At 39.7% G+C, this 19,094-nt stretch overlaps 1 protein-coding gene across 8 annotated transcripts in view; it reads left to right on the top strand.

The window, feature by feature from the left end:
* The window catches only part of LOC138142939 (mitochondrial dicarboxylate carrier-like), a 39,632-nt gene extending 29,798 nt beyond the window's left edge, over positions 1-9,834 (top strand). For 5 of the 8 annotated variants that reach the window (XM_069064068.1, XM_069064070.1, XM_069064067.1 and 2 more), the window contains 3 exons: positions 754-828; positions 1,119-1,175; positions 8,986-9,834. In XM_069064068.1, the coding sequence (XP_068920169.1) occupies positions 754-828; positions 1,119-1,175; positions 8,986-9,102 (249 nt within the window). In that variant the 3' untranslated portion in view covers positions 9,103-9,834. The remainder of the gene's footprint in view (positions 1-753; positions 829-1,118; positions 1,176-8,985) is intronic. The other 3 variants (XM_069064072.1, XM_069064065.1, XM_069064069.1) reach the window with 2 other exon arrangements.
* The last annotated feature ends 9,260 nt before the right edge of the window (positions 9,835-19,094 follow it).

Below are 19,094 nucleotides of genomic sequence, written 5' to 3'. Positions count from 1 at the left end.
TGGCTGCACATCCGTTGCAGCAGCTTCTCACCCTGGGGGCAGAAGCCGTGACATTCCCAACTACTTGATCCCAAAGTCCAGGCTGCACTGACCTCTCACTTTGTCCTTTGTGTCTTTGTGTTGATAAATCTGGAAATGGCCACAGCTTCTGGTGATCTGGAGTCCCTCCAGCCAGCAGCTGGTCAGGCCTGCCCTGGGGCTAAAACCTCTGGCTCTCGAGGGCCTGGGCTGGGCTCCCAGAGCTCTATGCTGGCCGATTCCTGACAGCCTGCCGGGCAGTCCTCAGCAGGAAGTTAACTTCTGTGTGTCATTTTGTGGGTACTACAGCTCCAAAGTTTGTTCAGAGTCTCCTTTTACATGAATTGGGGAAGGTGGAAGCCAGAGCTGTGCGGAGGTCCTGCTTCTACTCCCTGGGATACCAGTTTTTGAGGATGGAATCTGCTCCTGGACAGAAGCAGCTTCTCCTGGGGCTTTTATTTACAAATCTGAAAGTCAACAACTGGTAGGCTCTGGTGAAAAACCATGATGTAATGGTTTCTGAAATGAGGTGGTGGACAGTGTGATGTCATATTCATCCATTGGGTGACTAGTTGGTTCTTAGGCACCTTGCTGGCAGGTACCTTCTCGTTTGCCAAAGAATTGAGAGATTTAAATGAGGAAAATGCCTAGAATATTCTAATTAGAAATGACCAATGGAAGATGGCAAGGGAAATATTTTACCCCCTATAATCTCGAGGTTCTCCCTCTCCCTAGGGTCTGTGTGCCACCTTGCTATGTCAGCCCTTGGATGTGCTCAAGACTCGAATGATGAACACCCAGGATTATGATGTGAGTTCATAGAGCTATTTCATTTCTCTTAAAGACCCTTCCTTCCAAATGTCATTACTATTACCAAACCAAAGAATTTAGCATGGGCTATTTTTTAACTCTGGTGGTTACCTCAATTTTTTCAGCTTAGCCAGTGGAAAATCTTTCTCTTCAAAAAAGGTGCTAACTTACCTGGCTTTGTCTATAACACAGACCATAAGGTTGAGGGGAAAGAGCTACACAGGGACTAAGGTATAAGTGGACTGTTGAATATATAATCTTTGGGAAATTATGTTTATTGTATCTTCCAGGGTATCATTCATTGTATATCAAAGACAGCCAAATTGGGACCTCTGGCTTTTTACAAGGTACTTAGTCTTTTAAGATGTTTAAGGACTTGTCATTGGTAGGATTTTAGGGACAGAGGCCCTACCTTGTGGAAGTGTCAGAGAAGAGTTGAGTAATCATTTTTTTAAAAAAGTTTGACAAAGAAATTTTAAGAATCTACCAGTTTCATACAAACTCTCAAAAGCTTGTAATTTTTTTTGGTAACCATTCATACTTATCAGTTATGGTCACACCACCTTCTTAGCCCCAACTAAACTTTAGGAAGATGTCAGAGATGATTTTGGTTTTTTTGTCTCTTTGTTCCTAGTGCTTAGCACAGTGACATGCACATGGTGCTTAATAAATGCTTATTGAATCAAAATGTGTCACTGAGTAGAATTTAAAATAATGAGTAGAATTTAGATGATGTAAAAACAAAAGCCATCAGTAAACATTTATTTTAAAAATAAATTAACAAACAGTCATTTATTTTCAGTGCCAGGGACAATCATATCCCTCCCCTGCCACAAATTCAAACATGTTTTTCAGTGGTCAGTAGTATCAGTAGACAGTCACAATGTCAATGAGACACAATGTGAAAACCAGGTTTATTTCAAGAAAATTGAACATGTATGTGGAACCTAAAGGGTTCCCAGTCTTTACAGAAGTTTATATTTTTATAATTGCAGGACAAAGGGATGAGAGGAAAGCAAGAAGGGGTGTGACATGGAAGGGGGAATGGTGCTGCAAAGTTGAGAAAAAAGACAAAATCACTCCCCATTCAGAGGAACAGGGTCCTGGCAAGAGCCTCATTTTTTCCCCTGGGAAACTGCTAGTCTATGAAGATAGGAGGGTCTGTTTACCTGCAATGGACCCCACCTCCACAAGCATTATCACTGACTGGCTGGTGCCTGTCTTGCCTCCCAAGGACACACAGGGAATCCAGCTTGAGGTGCAACAACAAATTATTTCAGCTTAGGGGGAGCTTCATCCTTGACACATTCAGGGCCTCCTGCATAATCTGAGTCCAGTGTTACTGGAAAATAGGGCAACTCAAAAACACAAGTTCAGAGGACCCCTTAACAGCAGTTTCACACTCCTCAAATTAGCTTGTACAGTGTGTCCCCAAAGTTTTAGTGCAGCTTTAAATGGCTTAAGCCACTAAGACTTTGGGACAGCCTTAATTTATTTGTTTGGAATATGTGTTGTATCCTGCTACTATCCTCGGCAGAATGAAAATTCCTTAAGGGCAGGAACCGTTTATGTTTTAGTCTTCACACCCCTGGCACCTAGCACAATGCTTTGTTCATTGTTGTTATCAGTGAGTGGGTTTGTTTTTTTTCCAGTCTTGTCTGACTCTTCATTACCACATTTGGGGTTTTCTTGGCAGAGATACACTGGAGTGGTTTGCCATTTCCTTCTCCAGATCATTTTACAGATGAGGAAACTGAGGGAAACAGGATTAAGTGACTTGCCCAAAGTCACACAGCTACTAAGTGTCTGAGGCCATATTTGAACTCAACAAGAGTCTTCCTGACTTCAAGCTTAGCACTCTCTCTACTGTGCCATCTAATGTTGCCCCTAGGGAGTTGGGAGCAGACCCATAATTTTATAGGTATAGGGAACTCTCTGTGAAAACTCTACTACTCCTGCAGATTGGTAACTCACATCTGACTTACAGCCTTAGAGAGTTTCCCACAGTCATACAACTATTCTGTATGAAAGGCAGGACTTTAACTCAGTGCCTCCTAGCTCCAAGTGATAGCCCTTTATTCTCTATTCCACACTGCATCACATTTTGATGGGTAGAAATAATGGCATTCCAGGGTAGCAGCAAGGTTGCACAGTGGATAGAGTGCTTACCTGGAATCAGGAAGAACTGAGTTCAAATTAGGGCTCAGATACTCTATGTGACCCTAAGTAAGTCACTTAACCTCTGTCTTCCTTAGTTTCCTCATCTTTAAAATGGGGGTAATAATAGCACCTAGCTCCTACAGTTGTGATTAGGATCAAATGAAATAAAATTTGTAAAATGCTTTGCAAACCTTAAAGTATTATATAAATGCTAGCTATAATAAAAATTGTTATTCAGTCATTTTTCAGTCATTGTCTGACTCTTTGTGACCCCTTTGGGGGTGTTTTCCTGGCAAGATACTGGAGTGATTTGCCATTTCCTTCTCCAGCTCTTTTTACAGATGAGGAAATTTGAGGCAGATAGGGTTAAGTGACTTGCCCAGGGATACACAGCTAGTGAGGGTCTGAGGCCGGATTTGAACTCAGAGTTTTCTTCACTTCAGACTTGGCATTCTATCCACTGTGCCACCTAGCTGCTTAATAACAGTAGTAATAATAATAATAGTTATTATTATTATTTTTCTTCCAGGGGAGGTAGCTAGCATGAGCAAAGTTGAAGAGGTAGGAATGTATAGAAAATATTCAGGATGTAGTGAACAGACCAACTTGACAGGAGTGGAAGGTTCATTTTAGGGAACTAGTAGGGAAGAAGGATAAGATGAAAAGCTAGCTTAGTTAGGACCAGTTTGTAGCAGACTTTGAATCTAAGAGTAAAGAAATTGGAATGGGTCTACCCACTGAATATCCCTTCCCCCAATCTGCTCTCTCCTATATCTTCCCCCATCCTCCCTCCAAATTTCCAGTAGGGCATGTTGGATCTCTGTGCCCCAGTGCCTGTATATCTTATTTCCCAGTTACATGTAAAATAGTAATAATAATATATATTAAACATTTGATTATAAACCTTTAAATTCCACATTCTTTCTCTACCTCCCTCATCACCCATACTTACTAGGAAGATAAGCAATTCAGTATAGGTTGTACATATGTAGCTATGCAAAATATTTCCATAGTGGATATATTGTGAAAGACTGACTATATTTCCCTCCATCCCATCCCACCTCCCACTTGTTCTATTCTCTACTCTGATCCTATCCCTTTTCAAAAGTGGGTGCTTCCAACTTCCCTCCCCCCGAGCCTGCCCTCCCTTCCATCATCCCCGCTCTCATCCCCTTCCCCCCTATTCTCCTGTAGGGTGAGATACCCTATTTAGTGTGTTTGTCATTCCCTCCCTAAGCCAAATTCATTGAGAATAAGGTTGACCCATTCCCTTTTGCCTTCCTATTCTTCACCTCCATTGTAACAGTTTTCCCTTGCTTCTTCTATATGACATAATTTACCCCATTCTATCTCTCCCCATCTCCTCTCATTATATTCCTCTCTCACCTCTTAATTTCACCTTTTAAGTATCATCCTTTCCTATTCAACTGGTCCTGTACCCTCTGTCTATGTATACTGTACACATATATACACATATTCATTGTATTCATATGCCCATATACCCTCCTATATAGACATATATGTATGTATACATATACACACACACATTTCTATTCCCTTCAACTGTTCTCATACTGAGAAAAGTTTCATAAGTTACAATGATCATTTTTCCATGTAGAAACGTAAATAGTTTGACTTTGATAAGTTCCTTATGATTTCTTTTCTCAAAGTTCTGACTTTGTTGTCTACCTCCTGTTCCATGTTTTGATTTCCTATGCTTCTCTTGCTTCTTATATTTGAGTGTCAAATTTTCTATTCAACTCTGGTTTTTTCATCAAGAATGCTTAAAAGTTCTCTGTTCCACTGAATTACCATATTTTCCCCTGAAACATGATACTCAGTTTTACTGGGTAGGTGATTCTTGGTTTTAATCCCAGCTCCTTTGACCTCTGGAATATCATATTCCATGCCCTTCAATCCCTCAATGTAGAAGCTGGCAGATCCTGGGTTATCCTGATTGTGTTTCCACAATATTCAAATTGTTTCTTTCTGGCTGCTTGTAATATTTTTTCCTTGATCTGGGAACTCTGAACCTGGCTATAATATTCCTAGTAGTTTTCTTTTTGGCATCTTTTTCAGGAGGTGATCGGTGTATTCTTTGAACTCTATTTTGCCCTGAGGTTCTAAAGTATCAGGGCAATTTTCCTTGAGAATTTCTTGGAGGATGATTTCTAGGTTCTTATTTTGATCATGGCTTTCAGGTAGTCCAATGATTTTAAAATTATCTCTCCTGGATCTATTTTCCAGGTCAGTGGTTTTTCCCATGAGATATTTCACATTGCCTTCTATTTTTACATTCTTTTGGAACTGTTTAATAGTATCTTGATTTCTCATAAAGTCACTAGCTTCCATTTGCTCCAGTCTAATTCTGAAGGAATGATTTTCTTCAGGGAGCTTTTGAGATTCTTTTTCCATCTGGCAAATTCAACTTTTTAAGGTATTCTTATCATTGCCTTTTTGAGCCTCTTTTGCCATTTGAGTTATTCTGTTTTTTAAGGGGCTATTTTCTTCAGTCAGGTTGTTGACCCTCATTTCATAATTTTCTTGCATCATTCTCATTTCTTTTCCCAATTTTTCCTCCACTTCTCTTATTTGGTTTTCAAAAGCCTGCTATGGCCTGTAACCAGTTCATATTTTTCTTGGAAGCTTTTGGTGCAGGAGTTCTGGCTTTGTTGTCTACCTCATGATCCATGCTTTGAACCTTTTTGTCCCCCAAAAAGGAGTACAAAGTCCAATTACTGTGCTTGCCTTGCTTCCCTCATTTGCTCATGTTGCCACTCCATTACTTGACTTTTGAGCTTTTTGCTACAGTAGAACTCTGCTACCAGAGGGAGAAGCTTTGTCCCAAATCACTGGGGTTTTCTAAGGTGCTCGAGCTATTAGTTGGGAGCTATTAGCTTCTCTGAAGCCTCCCCGCGCTCTAGCAAACTGATCATGAACCCCAGGACCTCCTCCTTAGACAGCAATCCAGATCCAAGCAGGTTAAAGCAAGAGCAATTACCCCTCAGACTGGTCACTTTGTCTCCCTACAATCTGCAGGCCAGGAGTTCTGAAGCAGCCATGTGGCAGCAGCTGCATGTCTGCCATACCCCAGCTGCTTCTCTCCCCTGGGGTAAAGGCCCAGTGCCAACCGCACTCTGGAATTCTCAGGTCCCAAATTCCACACTGCACTGACCTTTCACTTTGTCCTTAGCATCTATGGGTTGATAATTCTGTAAAACAGCACAGCTGCTGGTGATCTGAAGTCCCTCCAGCCAGTGGCTGGTTGTGGCCACCCTGAGGCTAAAACCTCTGCCTTGCTTGGGGCTGGGCTCAGGTCCCAACATACTTCGCTGGCTGCTTCTGACAGGCCTGCCGGGCTGTCCTCAGTGGGAGGTTAGCTTCTTTGTGTCATTTTATGAGTTCTGTAGCTCCTAAATTTGTTCAGAGTCACCTTTTATGTGAATTGGAGGAGGTGGAATTGGGAGCCCTGAGGAAGTCCTGTTTCTACTGCGCTCTGTGCCTGAGGGCAAATTTTCAAGCAAAGGGAATGTGTGATAAATGACTACAGAAAAGGATGAGGAAGAAAAAATTAATTATTTTGGGCAATTAGAAAGCCACTGGTGAATCTCAAGAGTCAGTTTCAGTGGACCAGTAGGAGAAGAAGCCAAACTGTAGGACTCTTAAGGAATGAAGAATTAGCAAGGAAATGGATATAGTGAATGTAGGACTCCTTTTGGGAAGGAGCAGTATATTTAAAGAAAGGGTTTTTTTCAAGGTATGTTTGTACTCAAAAGAGCAAGTGGAGAGAGGCAATAACTGATGGAATAAGGTGGTGAAGGAGGAAGAGCTGACCAATTCTTTATTTGCCCTACTTAGTTTTTCATTTGACTTTTTTACTTCTGTTTGGGGTGGGGAGGAGTTGGTACCAGACTAAAGCCCCAGCCCAAGATGTAATTACAGAAAATGAAAGTCATATAATAAGTTGTCATACTAAGTGCAAAGACTTGTATGACTTTTATCCCTTTATGAGGTGTGGGAGAAGGGTCATTGAGAAATGATTAACCATGCCTGGGTGGCCCCCAAAAGACCAGCCTAGCATCTGAGAGCAACACAATAGTTTGAGTTCAAGATAGCAGTTTTGTGGAGCATTGGCCCCTCATCCCTTGTCCTCTAGCAGAGGGCATTTCCTCTCCTTCCCTAACCCATTTGCCATGGCTTTTTGTAATAGAGCTTCTCATCCATTATGAGACACTATATTAGCAGGGAACGTGACAAACCAGATGTAGCAAGCAGCATTTAAGGCAGAAAGCAGCTTCAGTTATTGCCCTGGCTGTTGAGAGTCAAACTATAGAGAGCGGCAAAACTGAGGAGCCCATGTGAGTGGCTCACCCAAAAGAGACACTGGTCTTAATGGGGAGGAAAGCAGCGCCTAAACACCATGGGGAAAGAGCATGTTGGAGTACTGCAGTACCAGAGGCATGAATTTCCCTGGTCATATGTGTTCTCTGTGTGTATGCCTCACTACCAGTTGTACTCAAAGGTGTGTATTAGTGGGAGAATGTTTAAACCAGGTGTGCACATCCTGCATCTGGGGCTTGTGGCATGCCAAAGGATTTTGGCAGCCTGTGAAAATGTAGAGAAAAACATCCTTTGTATGTAGAGGAAATCCTTTGGCATGCCTCAAGCAGCCTGGGCTGTGGGCCATAAGTGGCCCGAGGGCTGCAGCTTGTTCAGGCCTGCTTTAAAATAAACATATCTATACAGAAGACTCTTCTGGCTGACTGTTAAAAAATTAGCTTACTGGGGTGGCTAGGTGGCTTAATGAATAGAGTACCAGCCCTGGGGTCAGGAGGACCTGAGTTCAAATCCAGCCTTAGACACTTAACACTAGTTGTGTGACCTTGGGCAAATCACTTAACCCCAGTTGCCCTGTCTTCCCCCCTCAAAAAAAAATTAGCTTACCCATAGGGGCTCATTTTAGTGTCATAGATACATATGGTATCTTGAAATCTATGAAAATCACCACCCTTTGGAGAATCTAACTTGCAGGTTTGAGTTGGGGAGTTAACCCAGAGGTATACTATAATAAGCAAGTTAGAGGCATGCTGGTTTAGTGGATAGCTTAGTTCAAATCCTTATCTCTGGCACCTACTAGCTGTGTGACCCTGAGCAGGTCCCTTAACCTCCATGTACCTCGGGCAGTCCACTTCCATATATAGTTTGTAATCTGATTCAGAGTTTCCTATATTGAATTCAATTCAATAAGCATTTATTAAAGGAGTACAAAGTCTTGCACTAGGAGCTAGAAATACATTTACTTTCTACTGGGGGTAATACAACATATACATAATAAATATATATAAAGTGATTTCAAGAAGGAGAGAGTTCTGATAACTGGGGGTGGGGGGAAGAGATGGGAGGAATTGTGTGGAGGAAAGTGAGGAAAGGAGTGAGATCTAGAATAAATCTGTTAACTGAGCTGTGCTTTGAAGGAACCTAGGAATTCTCAGACACTTATTAGCTGTGTGACCCTGGACAGATCGCTTAGCCAAATGGCAAAATATTCCATTATCTTAGTGAAGAAAACCCCCCAAAAGGGGTCACAAAGATTTAGACACAACTGAAAAACACCTAAACAAAACAAACAGGAATTCTGAGACAGGTGTGAGGTTCAAGTAAATTCCAGACTTAAAAGATGACTTGTGCAGGGGTGGAAGACTGACTAGCCAGATAGTTTCAATGGAAGGAAAAGTGTTCAAGGGGAGGGATATGCAGTAAGACTAGAAAGGTAGATGGAAACTATATTATGGAAGTGCCAGGTTGAGAGTTTTTTATTTTATTTTAAGACTTATATACCTTGTATAATTCTACAGGTAAGTCACAGCAGCCTTATTGCATATATTTGTGTTTTGTGCCATTGAAGGGTCTAGGTCCCCTAGATTAGTATCAAGGATTTTTTCATATACCTGAACACCACTCCTGCCTCCACTTTATCTTTTCCCTCTCTCATTTCAGGGTACGTTTCCTGCTGCTATCCGCCTGATACCACATACCATTTTAACATTTGTTTTCTTGGAGCAACTTCGATTAAACTATGGAATCTCAGTGAAAAGTGATTTGGGTCAAGATTGAGGTCCAACAGAGCCTTTGGACCTAAGTTTGCCAAAGAATCCATCAAAAGGACCAAGAGGGTTCCCCAGATACTTCTGACTTTGCCATTTCAGGGTGTAAAGAAGGTCATTGACCTGGCATGATTTCCCATGCCTTGAATTGTGCACTTCATATAGCCTCTTAGAGGAATCAGTGGTGTCCACTGATCCTTTTCACCTCCCCACCCTCACCTACTTACCTGCGTGCAGTGGTCTACTCAGGTGTGCCTTCTTTCTTTGTGGCATTTATAGATTCAGCTCCTTGTAACTTGGGTTGGCTGTGATGTAGACCAGAGAACAACATCACATTCTGGTGTGAGAAGGTTTATTTCTAAGGTTCCAGAGTCAATCACAAAGATATGTTGGTTCTCAGCAGGTCTGCCCTTGGTACTTGGGGGTGCTCTTAATTTGCCCTTCTAATGCATTCCCCCAGCTCACCCCATCTTCTGTTTGGGTCTCTGCTGCCCTCAGAGGCTGTGAAGACTGAATCTTGGCTTTGATGATTGGTTCCATCACAGTTACAACATCTCCAGAGCTGCCTTGGACCTGGAAGCAAACTGTGTGTATGTATTTGGGGTGATGAGTAGGGGCAAAGATTCATGAAGGAGGGGGGGCTACAAAACTTATAATTGTTTGCATTTTAAATACTCCTCTCTGACATTTTAACCATTTTCATTCTGTCTGTTCAAACACTAAATATATTTTTCCCCAAGTCTTCATGTGTGTCATTACTGGACTGTGTCCACTACCACGCTGGGCAATAGTAGCCTCTTCCACAACTGTGCTTTCTTCCTGAATTGTCTGTGGGCTTCCTCTTGGTATGCAGGTGGATGGGACTTCTGGTATGATGCTCTCCTGCCCAGGACAGGAGGCAAATGGACATAAAATTGAGCCTAAGATCTACAGTAGTTCCTAGGTCTTTTTGGGTCAGTGGTTTCCAGGAGACATGTGGTGTGACTTCACTTGCCAATAAGCTTATAAAAAGTTAATCTAATTGAATAACATATACCTCTCATCAAAGAACTCAGCTAAACCTTAAGGATTTTACCCCCTTTCCCTTTGAGGACAAGTTCATCCCAGCATTAAATGTTCCATTAATTCATGGATTTGAATATAATAGATAAAGAAAACTAAGTGCAAGGAAGTTGGAATCTGCCCATAGTCACACAGTGAGACAAGATTTGAACTCAGCACTGGTGAAGCAGTATGTCAGAGCAGAAAGAGTTCTGAATTTGAAGTCAGAGAGCCATGTGTCAGATCTGAATGCCACTCAAACTTTAGCAAGTTAAAGTGTGACCTTTAGCAAGTCATTTTATGTCTTTTCAATCAGTAAAATGAGGGAGTTGGACTAAATTCATTCAGTATGCATTTATTAAGTACCTGCAATCCACCAGACATGGGGGTAGACTCTGGGATATGAAAACAAGATGATCCATGATCCTATGAATTGGTGCTCCTACTATATGACAACAATAAGATATGCTAAGGATACAAGGAAAGGCTAAAGGCAGCCCCTGCTCTCACAGAGCTCACAGTTTGGTGGGCAAGACAATAAGCAACGATGGACAAACAAGATAGGGACAAGATAAATAGGGGGTATTCTCAGAGGTAAGGAATTAAAATTGAGAAGGACTTAGGAGAGATTGAGCTTCTCAAAAGCCTGTTTTCTCCTCTCCAAAATGGGGATGATGCTGATATTTTCACAACTATTGTGAGGACAAATAATACGAGGTATATTTAGTCAGATTACCCCCACCCTTCTGAGTCTCATATACCTGGGCTAAGATCAGTCATCTGCTTTGCCTTTCCCTTTTTGGAGACTTTCAAAAAGCAACTCCTAAGTCTCTCTAAACTCCAAAACATTTAGTGGGAGACACTAATTCAAGTGGGATTATTCCCTCCTCTCCCAAATGTTGGGGGAAGGAGGAAGTAAATGGAATGGTATCACCATGAGCTGATCTGGAGCAGGGAATAAATCCATTTGTTCAGTCTAAGAGAGAGGTGTTCCCATTCCTGGGGCTGTGAGTAATTTAAAACAAAACACATTTAAATAGCACAAGCATTGGGCTCTGGAGCCATGAAAGACCTATGTAGTCTTGTCAACTAAGGTTGCACTGAAACTCCTCCAAGGGTTCAGCTACTCCAGAGCTGGTGGTCCCTGGAGAAAAAGGAACTTGTACAATCTGGTGGGGGAGAATTGAACTGTGGCAAGCCACATGGGAAAGTAGAGAATAACCCCAAGAAGGACCCATGATACCTGCCAAAATTGGATGACAGCAAGCATAGGACACCTACAGGAACCAATAACTAGGGAAGAGGTGTGGGTTAAAAAAGCAATGTGCTCCTAAACATGAATGTGAAGAAGCCAACCCCAGCATGAACACCCTCTTGGAGGGGACAGTATTGTAAGTTGGACGTACTGTACCCTTCTCTGGGTGAAGGATAGCCTGATTGGCAGCAGAATCTTTTGATTATGAGCTCAAAAATAAAGTTCTTGTCTCCTTTACTATGTAAATCTGTTTTGTGGCTCAAAGCTTTGAAAACCTGAACACTTATAAGAGGAACTGGTGGTGCCCCTCAAAGTATCAGACCCTAAAGTTCCCATGTTACACCTGGATGGGGGAAAAGAGGCAGAGAATTGAGAGGTTCCTAAACTTTACCTTTGTGTCAGGAGGGAGCCTCTGACATAAGCTTTGCCAATATAGAGACGGTTGTTATGAATCAATATCCTTTACAGAGCAACTGTATATTTTGGCAGATTTGGAGCGAAGTGGGTAAAATGAAATGTAGTAATATAGGACTGTGCTGGGTTTTCCCATGAGATGATGAGTCACTAAAGGACAGAGGAATTGTCTTCTAATTCCTTTTATAACACTTCATTTTGCACTAAACCCTTTGTGTTAGACACATAGTGGGTACTCTGTGAACATTACTGAATGCCAGTGGGACAGAAGCTGTTTTCTAGATTTAAAGTCTAGAGGGTGATGATAGAGTTCAGTCAGAGGGCCAGTATTTTACAGATACTCCCTTGATTTGCTTATTGGATTTCATCAGCTTAATCTTAGCCCTGACTATATGCTGTAACTGAAGAGAGTCTTTAGCATCAGCTGTTACAATATATCTACTTCCTGAAAAAAAGCAGTTGCCCCCCCAGCTGGCCCCAAAACAACCAAAGATATTGTCAGAGTTAGCCTTAGCTTTCAAAAAAAGAGAGGGTTCCCTGATTGAATGTGTGAACTGGAGAATGAAGGCAAAGTGTATAAATCAAGAATAATTCCTAAGAAATGCTTACCAGTTGAAGAATGACTGAACAAATTGTGGTATATGATTGTGATAGAATACTATTATGCTATAAGAAATGATGAGAAAAATGGTTTTAAAAAAACCTGGAAGACTTACATGAACTGATGCACAGTGAAGTGAGCAGAACCAGGAGAACTTTGTACACAGCAACAGTGAGGCTCCAACAAGGATCAACTGTGAAAGACTTAGCTATTCTAATCAATACAATGATCCAAGACAATTCCAGAGGACTCATGATGAAAATGCTAACCACCTCCAAGGAACTGATGAACTCTGAGTGTAGATTGAAGCATACTTTTTTCACTTTATTTTTAGTTTTTGCAAAATGGCTAATATGAAAATGTTTTGCATGACATTGCATGTATAATTTATATCACATTGCTTGCTTTCTCAATGGGTGAGAGAGGAGCTAGAGGGAAGGAGAGAATTTGGAACTCAAAACCTTATGCTATCCATGGAGGAGGCTCTTTGATTGGCTGTGAAGGCATTCAGAAAAGCCTGTCTGTTCCAACCACTTCCTAGTGGCTTCATGAAGGAGATCTCCATCCTTAGTCTCTGCTATGTTCTTTGCCCTTTTAGATGGAGATTAGAGCCATGAACCTCATGAGTTCAAAAGGTCAGGGGGGGGTCTCACTAGTGTTTCTTTGTTCCAGAGTCTGGGTTCCAGAGCAGGGCAGTTAGGTGAAGCATCAGTGAGTACCTGGAATCAGGAAGAACCTGAGTCCAAATTCACCCTCAGACACTTTTGCCTCAGGTTCCTTAACTGTAAAATGGTTATAATAACATTGCCTACTTCCCAGTGTTGATGGGAGAATCAAATATGATATTTGTAAAGTGCTTAGCACAGGGCCTAGCACATAGTAGGCAGTATATAAATGTTATGTATTAATATTATTTGTTATTATTAGCATCAATTCCCCAAAGAGTAAGAAGTGACCTTTGGGACCCTAGTCCAGTGCAAATTTATAAAAGGACTCATATGGCAGAGATGTCATCTTTGGACATGAACTCAGTGGGACCATTGCTTTGTGGGAACTGAGCTAGGTTTGAGTCTACTTCCTCTCCCAGAGACTGAGGTATTGGGGGAAAAATGTCTACACTTTGTTCTTGCTATTTTTTTAAAGTGATTATTCCTTTGCAAAAGGAAAATGGTGTCACTAGAAACTGGGGTACTAGTTACTGGCCCCTGTCATGGGTGTAAAAGTATTGAGAGGAGATCAGAAGATAGTGAGATTCAGGGCAGCTGGACTTTAGGATTCTGGCCACTGTTCTCCACAATCCTTGGTTCTCAAAGAGGAATAACAGTGCATTATTTTGAGTCGAACTGGCCTTAGAATTCTTCTTCTCAGCTGAGGTTTGGCCTATAACCATGTAGCCATAATGAAGAACTACAGACAATACCTTACAACCTGGTCTTCAGCACACAGTAAAAACACAATAAATGGTGACTGGAGATCCATTATTATTTATCTTATAAACCAAGAGGATATTCTAAAGTTTAGAAGACCAGTTCCCCTTAATAAATCCTGTAGCAAAAATAGGTATTACTGAAAAGAACTAGAAAAGAATTTAATAATTCAATAAACATTTGCTGAGGCAATAAAGTATACTAGATAGTCAGGAAGACTCATGTTCAGGTCCTACCCCTGATGCTTCCTAGAGCTGTGTGACTTTTGGTAAATTAGTTAGCTTCTTTGAGCCTCAGTTTCCTTATCTGTAAAGTGGATTTAATAATAGTGTCTACTTCACAGTGTTGTTGTGAAGATCAGATGAGATAATAGGCATAAAGTATTTTGCAAACTTGAAAGCATTGCATATGTCAGCTTTAAAAAATGTTAATACTCGTTTACTGTGTGCAAGACACTATGCTAAGTGCCAGGGAGACAAAGATGAAAAATTACATAGTTCCTACATTCAAGGAGTTTATAGTCTAATAGGGAAATAAGATGTGTATAAGATAAATAAAATGAAATAAGTATGATTCCAGATAGAACAGGGTTAAGTGCAAAGGAGAAGTCCAGATAAAAAGGTTTAAGAAATTTAAGGGAATTGATATATGGTCAAAGGATATGAACAGGCAGCTTTCAGAGGAAGAAATTAAAAGATATCTATAAGCATATGAAAAAATGCTCTAACTCACTATTGATTGGAGAAATGCAAATTAAAACAATTCTGAGGTACCACATCTTACCAGTCAGATTGGCTAACATGATAAAACAGGAAAATGATAAATGCTGGAGAAGATGAGGGAAAATTGGAACACTAATGCATTTTTGGTAGAGTTGTGAACAGATCCAAGCATTCTGGAGAGCAATTTGGAACTATGGCCAAAGGGCTATAAAAATGTGCAATACCCTTTGACCCACAATACCACTTCTAGGACGGTATCCCAAAGAGATCATGCAAGTGGGAAAAGGACCCATATGTACAAAAATATTTATAGCAGCTCTTTTTGTGGTGGCAAAGAATTGGAAATCAAGGGAATGCCCATCAATTGGAGAATGGCTAAACAAGTTGTGGTATATATATATATGAATGTAATGGAATATTATTGTGCTACAAGAAATGAGGAGCAGACGGACTTCATAATAACCTGGAGAGACTGGTTAAACTGGTGCTGAGTGAGGAGAGCAGAATCTGGAGAATATTGTACACAATTACAGACACATATCTGTGATGACTAACTTCAATAGACTGGGCTCCTCTCAGTAACACAACACTGTAAGACAACACCAAAAGACTCATGATGGAAAGGGCTATCCACATCCAAAGAAAGAATTACAGAGTCTGAATGCAGATCGAAGCAAACTACTTGCTCTCTCTTTTTTGTTGTTGTTGTGTTTTGTTCCTTCTTTCTTGTTGTTCACTCCATTGGTTATAATTCTTTACAACCTAGCTAATGTTTAATGTGAAGGTATTTGTAGAACCTGTATTGGATTGCATGCCACCATGGGGAGAAGGGGAGAGGAGAGGAAGGGGGAGAAAATTTGGAACTCAAGGGATTGTGGAACTGAATGTTGTGAACTAAAAGTAAATAAATAAGTTCAAAATTTAAAAAAATTTGAGGGGGAGATCACTTCTAGTTGAATTGTATTCACTCATTTGATGTTCCTCAAATTTTGCTTCTGTAGGTTCTTCACCATCTGACTGAAGGTATTTCTTTTTTTTTATTTTTAAAAATTCAATTTTTAATTTATTAATTTGTTTGTTTCCTTTTAGTTTACAGGATTCAATTCCACAATTCCTTGAATTTCACATTTTGTCCCCCTCCTTCCCCTCCCCCCCCCATGGCGTCTTATAATCAAGTATAGGATCTGTAAATACTTTCACATTATACAATGGTCAGGTTATAAGGATGGATTGTACCAGCTGGAATGAAAAAATGGTAAAGAGGACATAAAATCAAATAAGAGAACGAAAAAGATCAGGTATTTTGCTTCCACCTGGATATAAATTTAGTTCTTTCTAGTTCTTTCTCTGGATGCACGTTTTTCTCTCCATCGTGCGTCTTTTGGGATTGACATATCCCTGCATTGTTGAGAAGAGTCCAGTCTATCAAAGTTGGTCATCACACATACGTTGTGTCTGTAATTGTGTACAAATTCCTCCTGGTTCTACTCTTCTCACTCAGCATCAGTTCTTTTAAGCCTCTCCAGGTAAATATGAAGACCGCCTGCTCCCCGTTTCTTATAGCGCAATAATATTCCATAGCATGCATATACCACAACTTGTTCAGCCATTCCCCAATTGATGGGCACCCCCTTAATTTCCAATTCTTTGCCACCACAAAAAGAGCTGCTATAAACATTTTTGTACATATGGGTCTTTCTCCCATTTCTATGATCTCTTTGGGATATAACCCTAGGAGTGGTATTGCTGGATCTAAGGGTATGAAAGTATTTATAGCCCTTTGGGCATAGTTCCAGATTGCTTTCCAGAAAGGCTGGATCAGTTCACAACTCCACCAACAATGCATCAGTGTTCCAGTTTGCCCACATCCTCTCCAGCATTTGTCATTTTCCTGTTTTGTCATCTTAGCCAATCTAACTGGTGAGATGTGGTACCTCAGAGTTGTTTTGATTTGCATTTCTCTAATCAATAGTGAATTAGAGCATTTCTTCATGTGCTTATGGATAGCTTTAATTTCTTTCTCTGAAAACTGCCTGTTCATATCCTTTGACCATTTATCAATTGGGGAATGACTTGTATTCTTATAAATTTGACTCAGTTCTCTGTATATTTTAGAGATGAGTCCTTTGTCAGAGACATAGGTTGTAAAGATTCTTTCCCAATTTCCCATCTCCCTCCTAATCTTGGTTACAATGGCTTTATTTGTACAGAAACTTTTCAATTTCATGTAGTCAAAATTATCCATTTTACATTTTATAATGTTCTCTAATTCCTGTTTCATCATAAAGTCATTCCCTCTCCACAAGTCTGACAGGTAAACTATTCCTTGTTTTAGCAGACTGCTTACAGTATCAACCTTTATACCTAGATCATGAACCGATTTAGACTTGATTTTGGTATATGGTGTTAGATAATGGTCTATGTCCAGTTTCTGCCATACTATATTCCAGTTTTCCGAGCAGTTTTTGTCAAATAGTGAGTTCTTATCCCAAAAACCAGGGTCTGGGGGTTTATCAAACAATACATTACTGTAGTCGTTGACTTCTGAATCTCGTGTGCCTAATCTATTCCATTGATCCACTCCTCTATTCCTCAGCCAGTACCAAGTAGTTTTGATGATTGCTGCTTTATAGTACAGATTGAAATCTGGTAAAGCTAGTCCACCTTCCCTAGCATTTTTTTCATTAATTCCCTTGATATTCTGGACCGTTTATTCTTCCAGATGAATTTTGTTACTATTTTTTCTAACTCTATAAAGTAGTTTTTTTGGTAAATTAATTGGTATGGCACTAAATATATAATTTAATTTAGGTAAAATTGTCATTTCTATTATATTAGCTCGACCTAGCCATGAGCAATTGATATTTTTCCAATTAGTTAGATCTGACTTTATTTGTGTGAAAAGTGTTTTGTAGTTATGATCATACAGGTCCTGGGTTTGTTTTGGCAGGTAGATTCCCAAATATTTTATAATGTCTACAGTAACTTTAAATGGGATTTCTCTTTCTACTTCTTGCTGTTGAGTTTCATTGGAAATATATAGGAATGCCGAGGATTTATGTGGGTTTATTTTATATCCTGCAACTTTGCCAAATTTATTTATTGTCTCAAGCAGTTTTTTACTTGATTCTCTAGGATTCTCTAAGTATATCATCATATCATCTGCAAAGAGTGATAGCTTGGTCTCTTCTTTGCCTAACTTGATTCCTTTGATTTCTTTTTCTTCTCCAATTGCTACTGCTAACATTTCTAGTACCAGATTGAATAACAGGGGTGATAGTGGACACCCTTGTTTCACCCCTGATCTTATGGGAAATGCTTCCAGCTTCTCCCCATTGCATATAATACTTGCTGATGGCTTTAAATAGATGCTACCTATTATTTTAAGGAAGGCTCCATTTATTCCTATACTTTCTAATGTTTTTAATAGGAATGGATGTTGTATTTTGTCAAAAGCCTTTTCTGCATCTATTGAGATGATCATGTGGTTTCTGCTAGTTTTATTGTTGATATGCTCAATTATACTGATGGTTTTCCTAATATTAAACCATCCTTGCATTCCTGGAATAAATCCTACCTGATCAAAGTGTATTATTCTTGAGATAAGTTGCTGTAGTCTTTTGGCTAGTATTTTATTTAGAATTTTTGCATCTATATTCATGAGGGAGATTGGTCTATAATTTTCTTTCTCTGTTTTATCTCTTCCTGATTTAGGTATCAGTACCATGTTTGTGTCATAAAAAGAATTTGGTAGGACTCCTTCTTCACTAATTTTCCCAAATAATTTGTAGAGTATTGGAATCAATTGTTCTTTAAATGTTTGATAGAATTCACTAGTGAATCCATATGGCCCTGGAGATGTTTTCCTAGGGAGGTGACTGATGGCTTGTTCAATTTCTTTTTCTGAGATGGGATTATTTAAGTAATCTACTTCCTCTTCAGTTAATCTGGGCAACTTGTATGTTTCTAAATATTCATCCATTTCCCTAAGATTGTCAAATTTATGTGCATACAATTGGGAAAAATAATTCCTAATTATTGTTTTGATTTCCTCTTCATTGGAGGTAGATTCACCCTTTTCATTTTTGATACTCATAATTTGGTTTTCTTCTTTCTTTTTTTTTTTTATCATATTGACTAAGGGTCTATCAATTTTGTTGGTTTTTTCATAAAACCAGCTCTTGGTTTTATTTATTAGTTCAATAGTTTTCTTAATTTCGATTTTATTAATCTCTCCTTTAGTCTTCAATATTTCTAGTTTAGTATTTAATTGGGGATTTTGAATTTGTTCTTTTTCTAGGTTTTTTAATTGCATGCCCAATTCGTTGAGCTCCCTTTTCTCTAATCACGTATGCACTCAGGGATATAAAACTTCCCCTAAGAACTGCCTTTAATGCATCCCACAGATTTTGGTATGTTATCTCATTATTATCATTCTCTTGAATGAAATTACTGATTGTTTCTACAATTTCTTGTTTGACCCACTCATTCTTTAGGATCAAATTGTTTAATTTCCAGTTAGTTTTTAGTCTGTATTTTCCT

This window comes from Petaurus breviceps, unplaced genomic scaffold, assembly GCF_028583685.1.
Source record: "Petaurus breviceps papuanus isolate PSGF00001 unplaced genomic scaffold, PetGlider_PUasm1.0 90617, whole genome shotgun sequence".
Lineage (NCBI taxonomy): Eukaryota > Metazoa > Chordata > Mammalia > Diprotodontia > Petauridae > Petaurus > Petaurus breviceps.
Note: the sequence above shows the minus strand (reverse complement) of the source record. Positions and strands in the feature narration are given on the sequence as shown.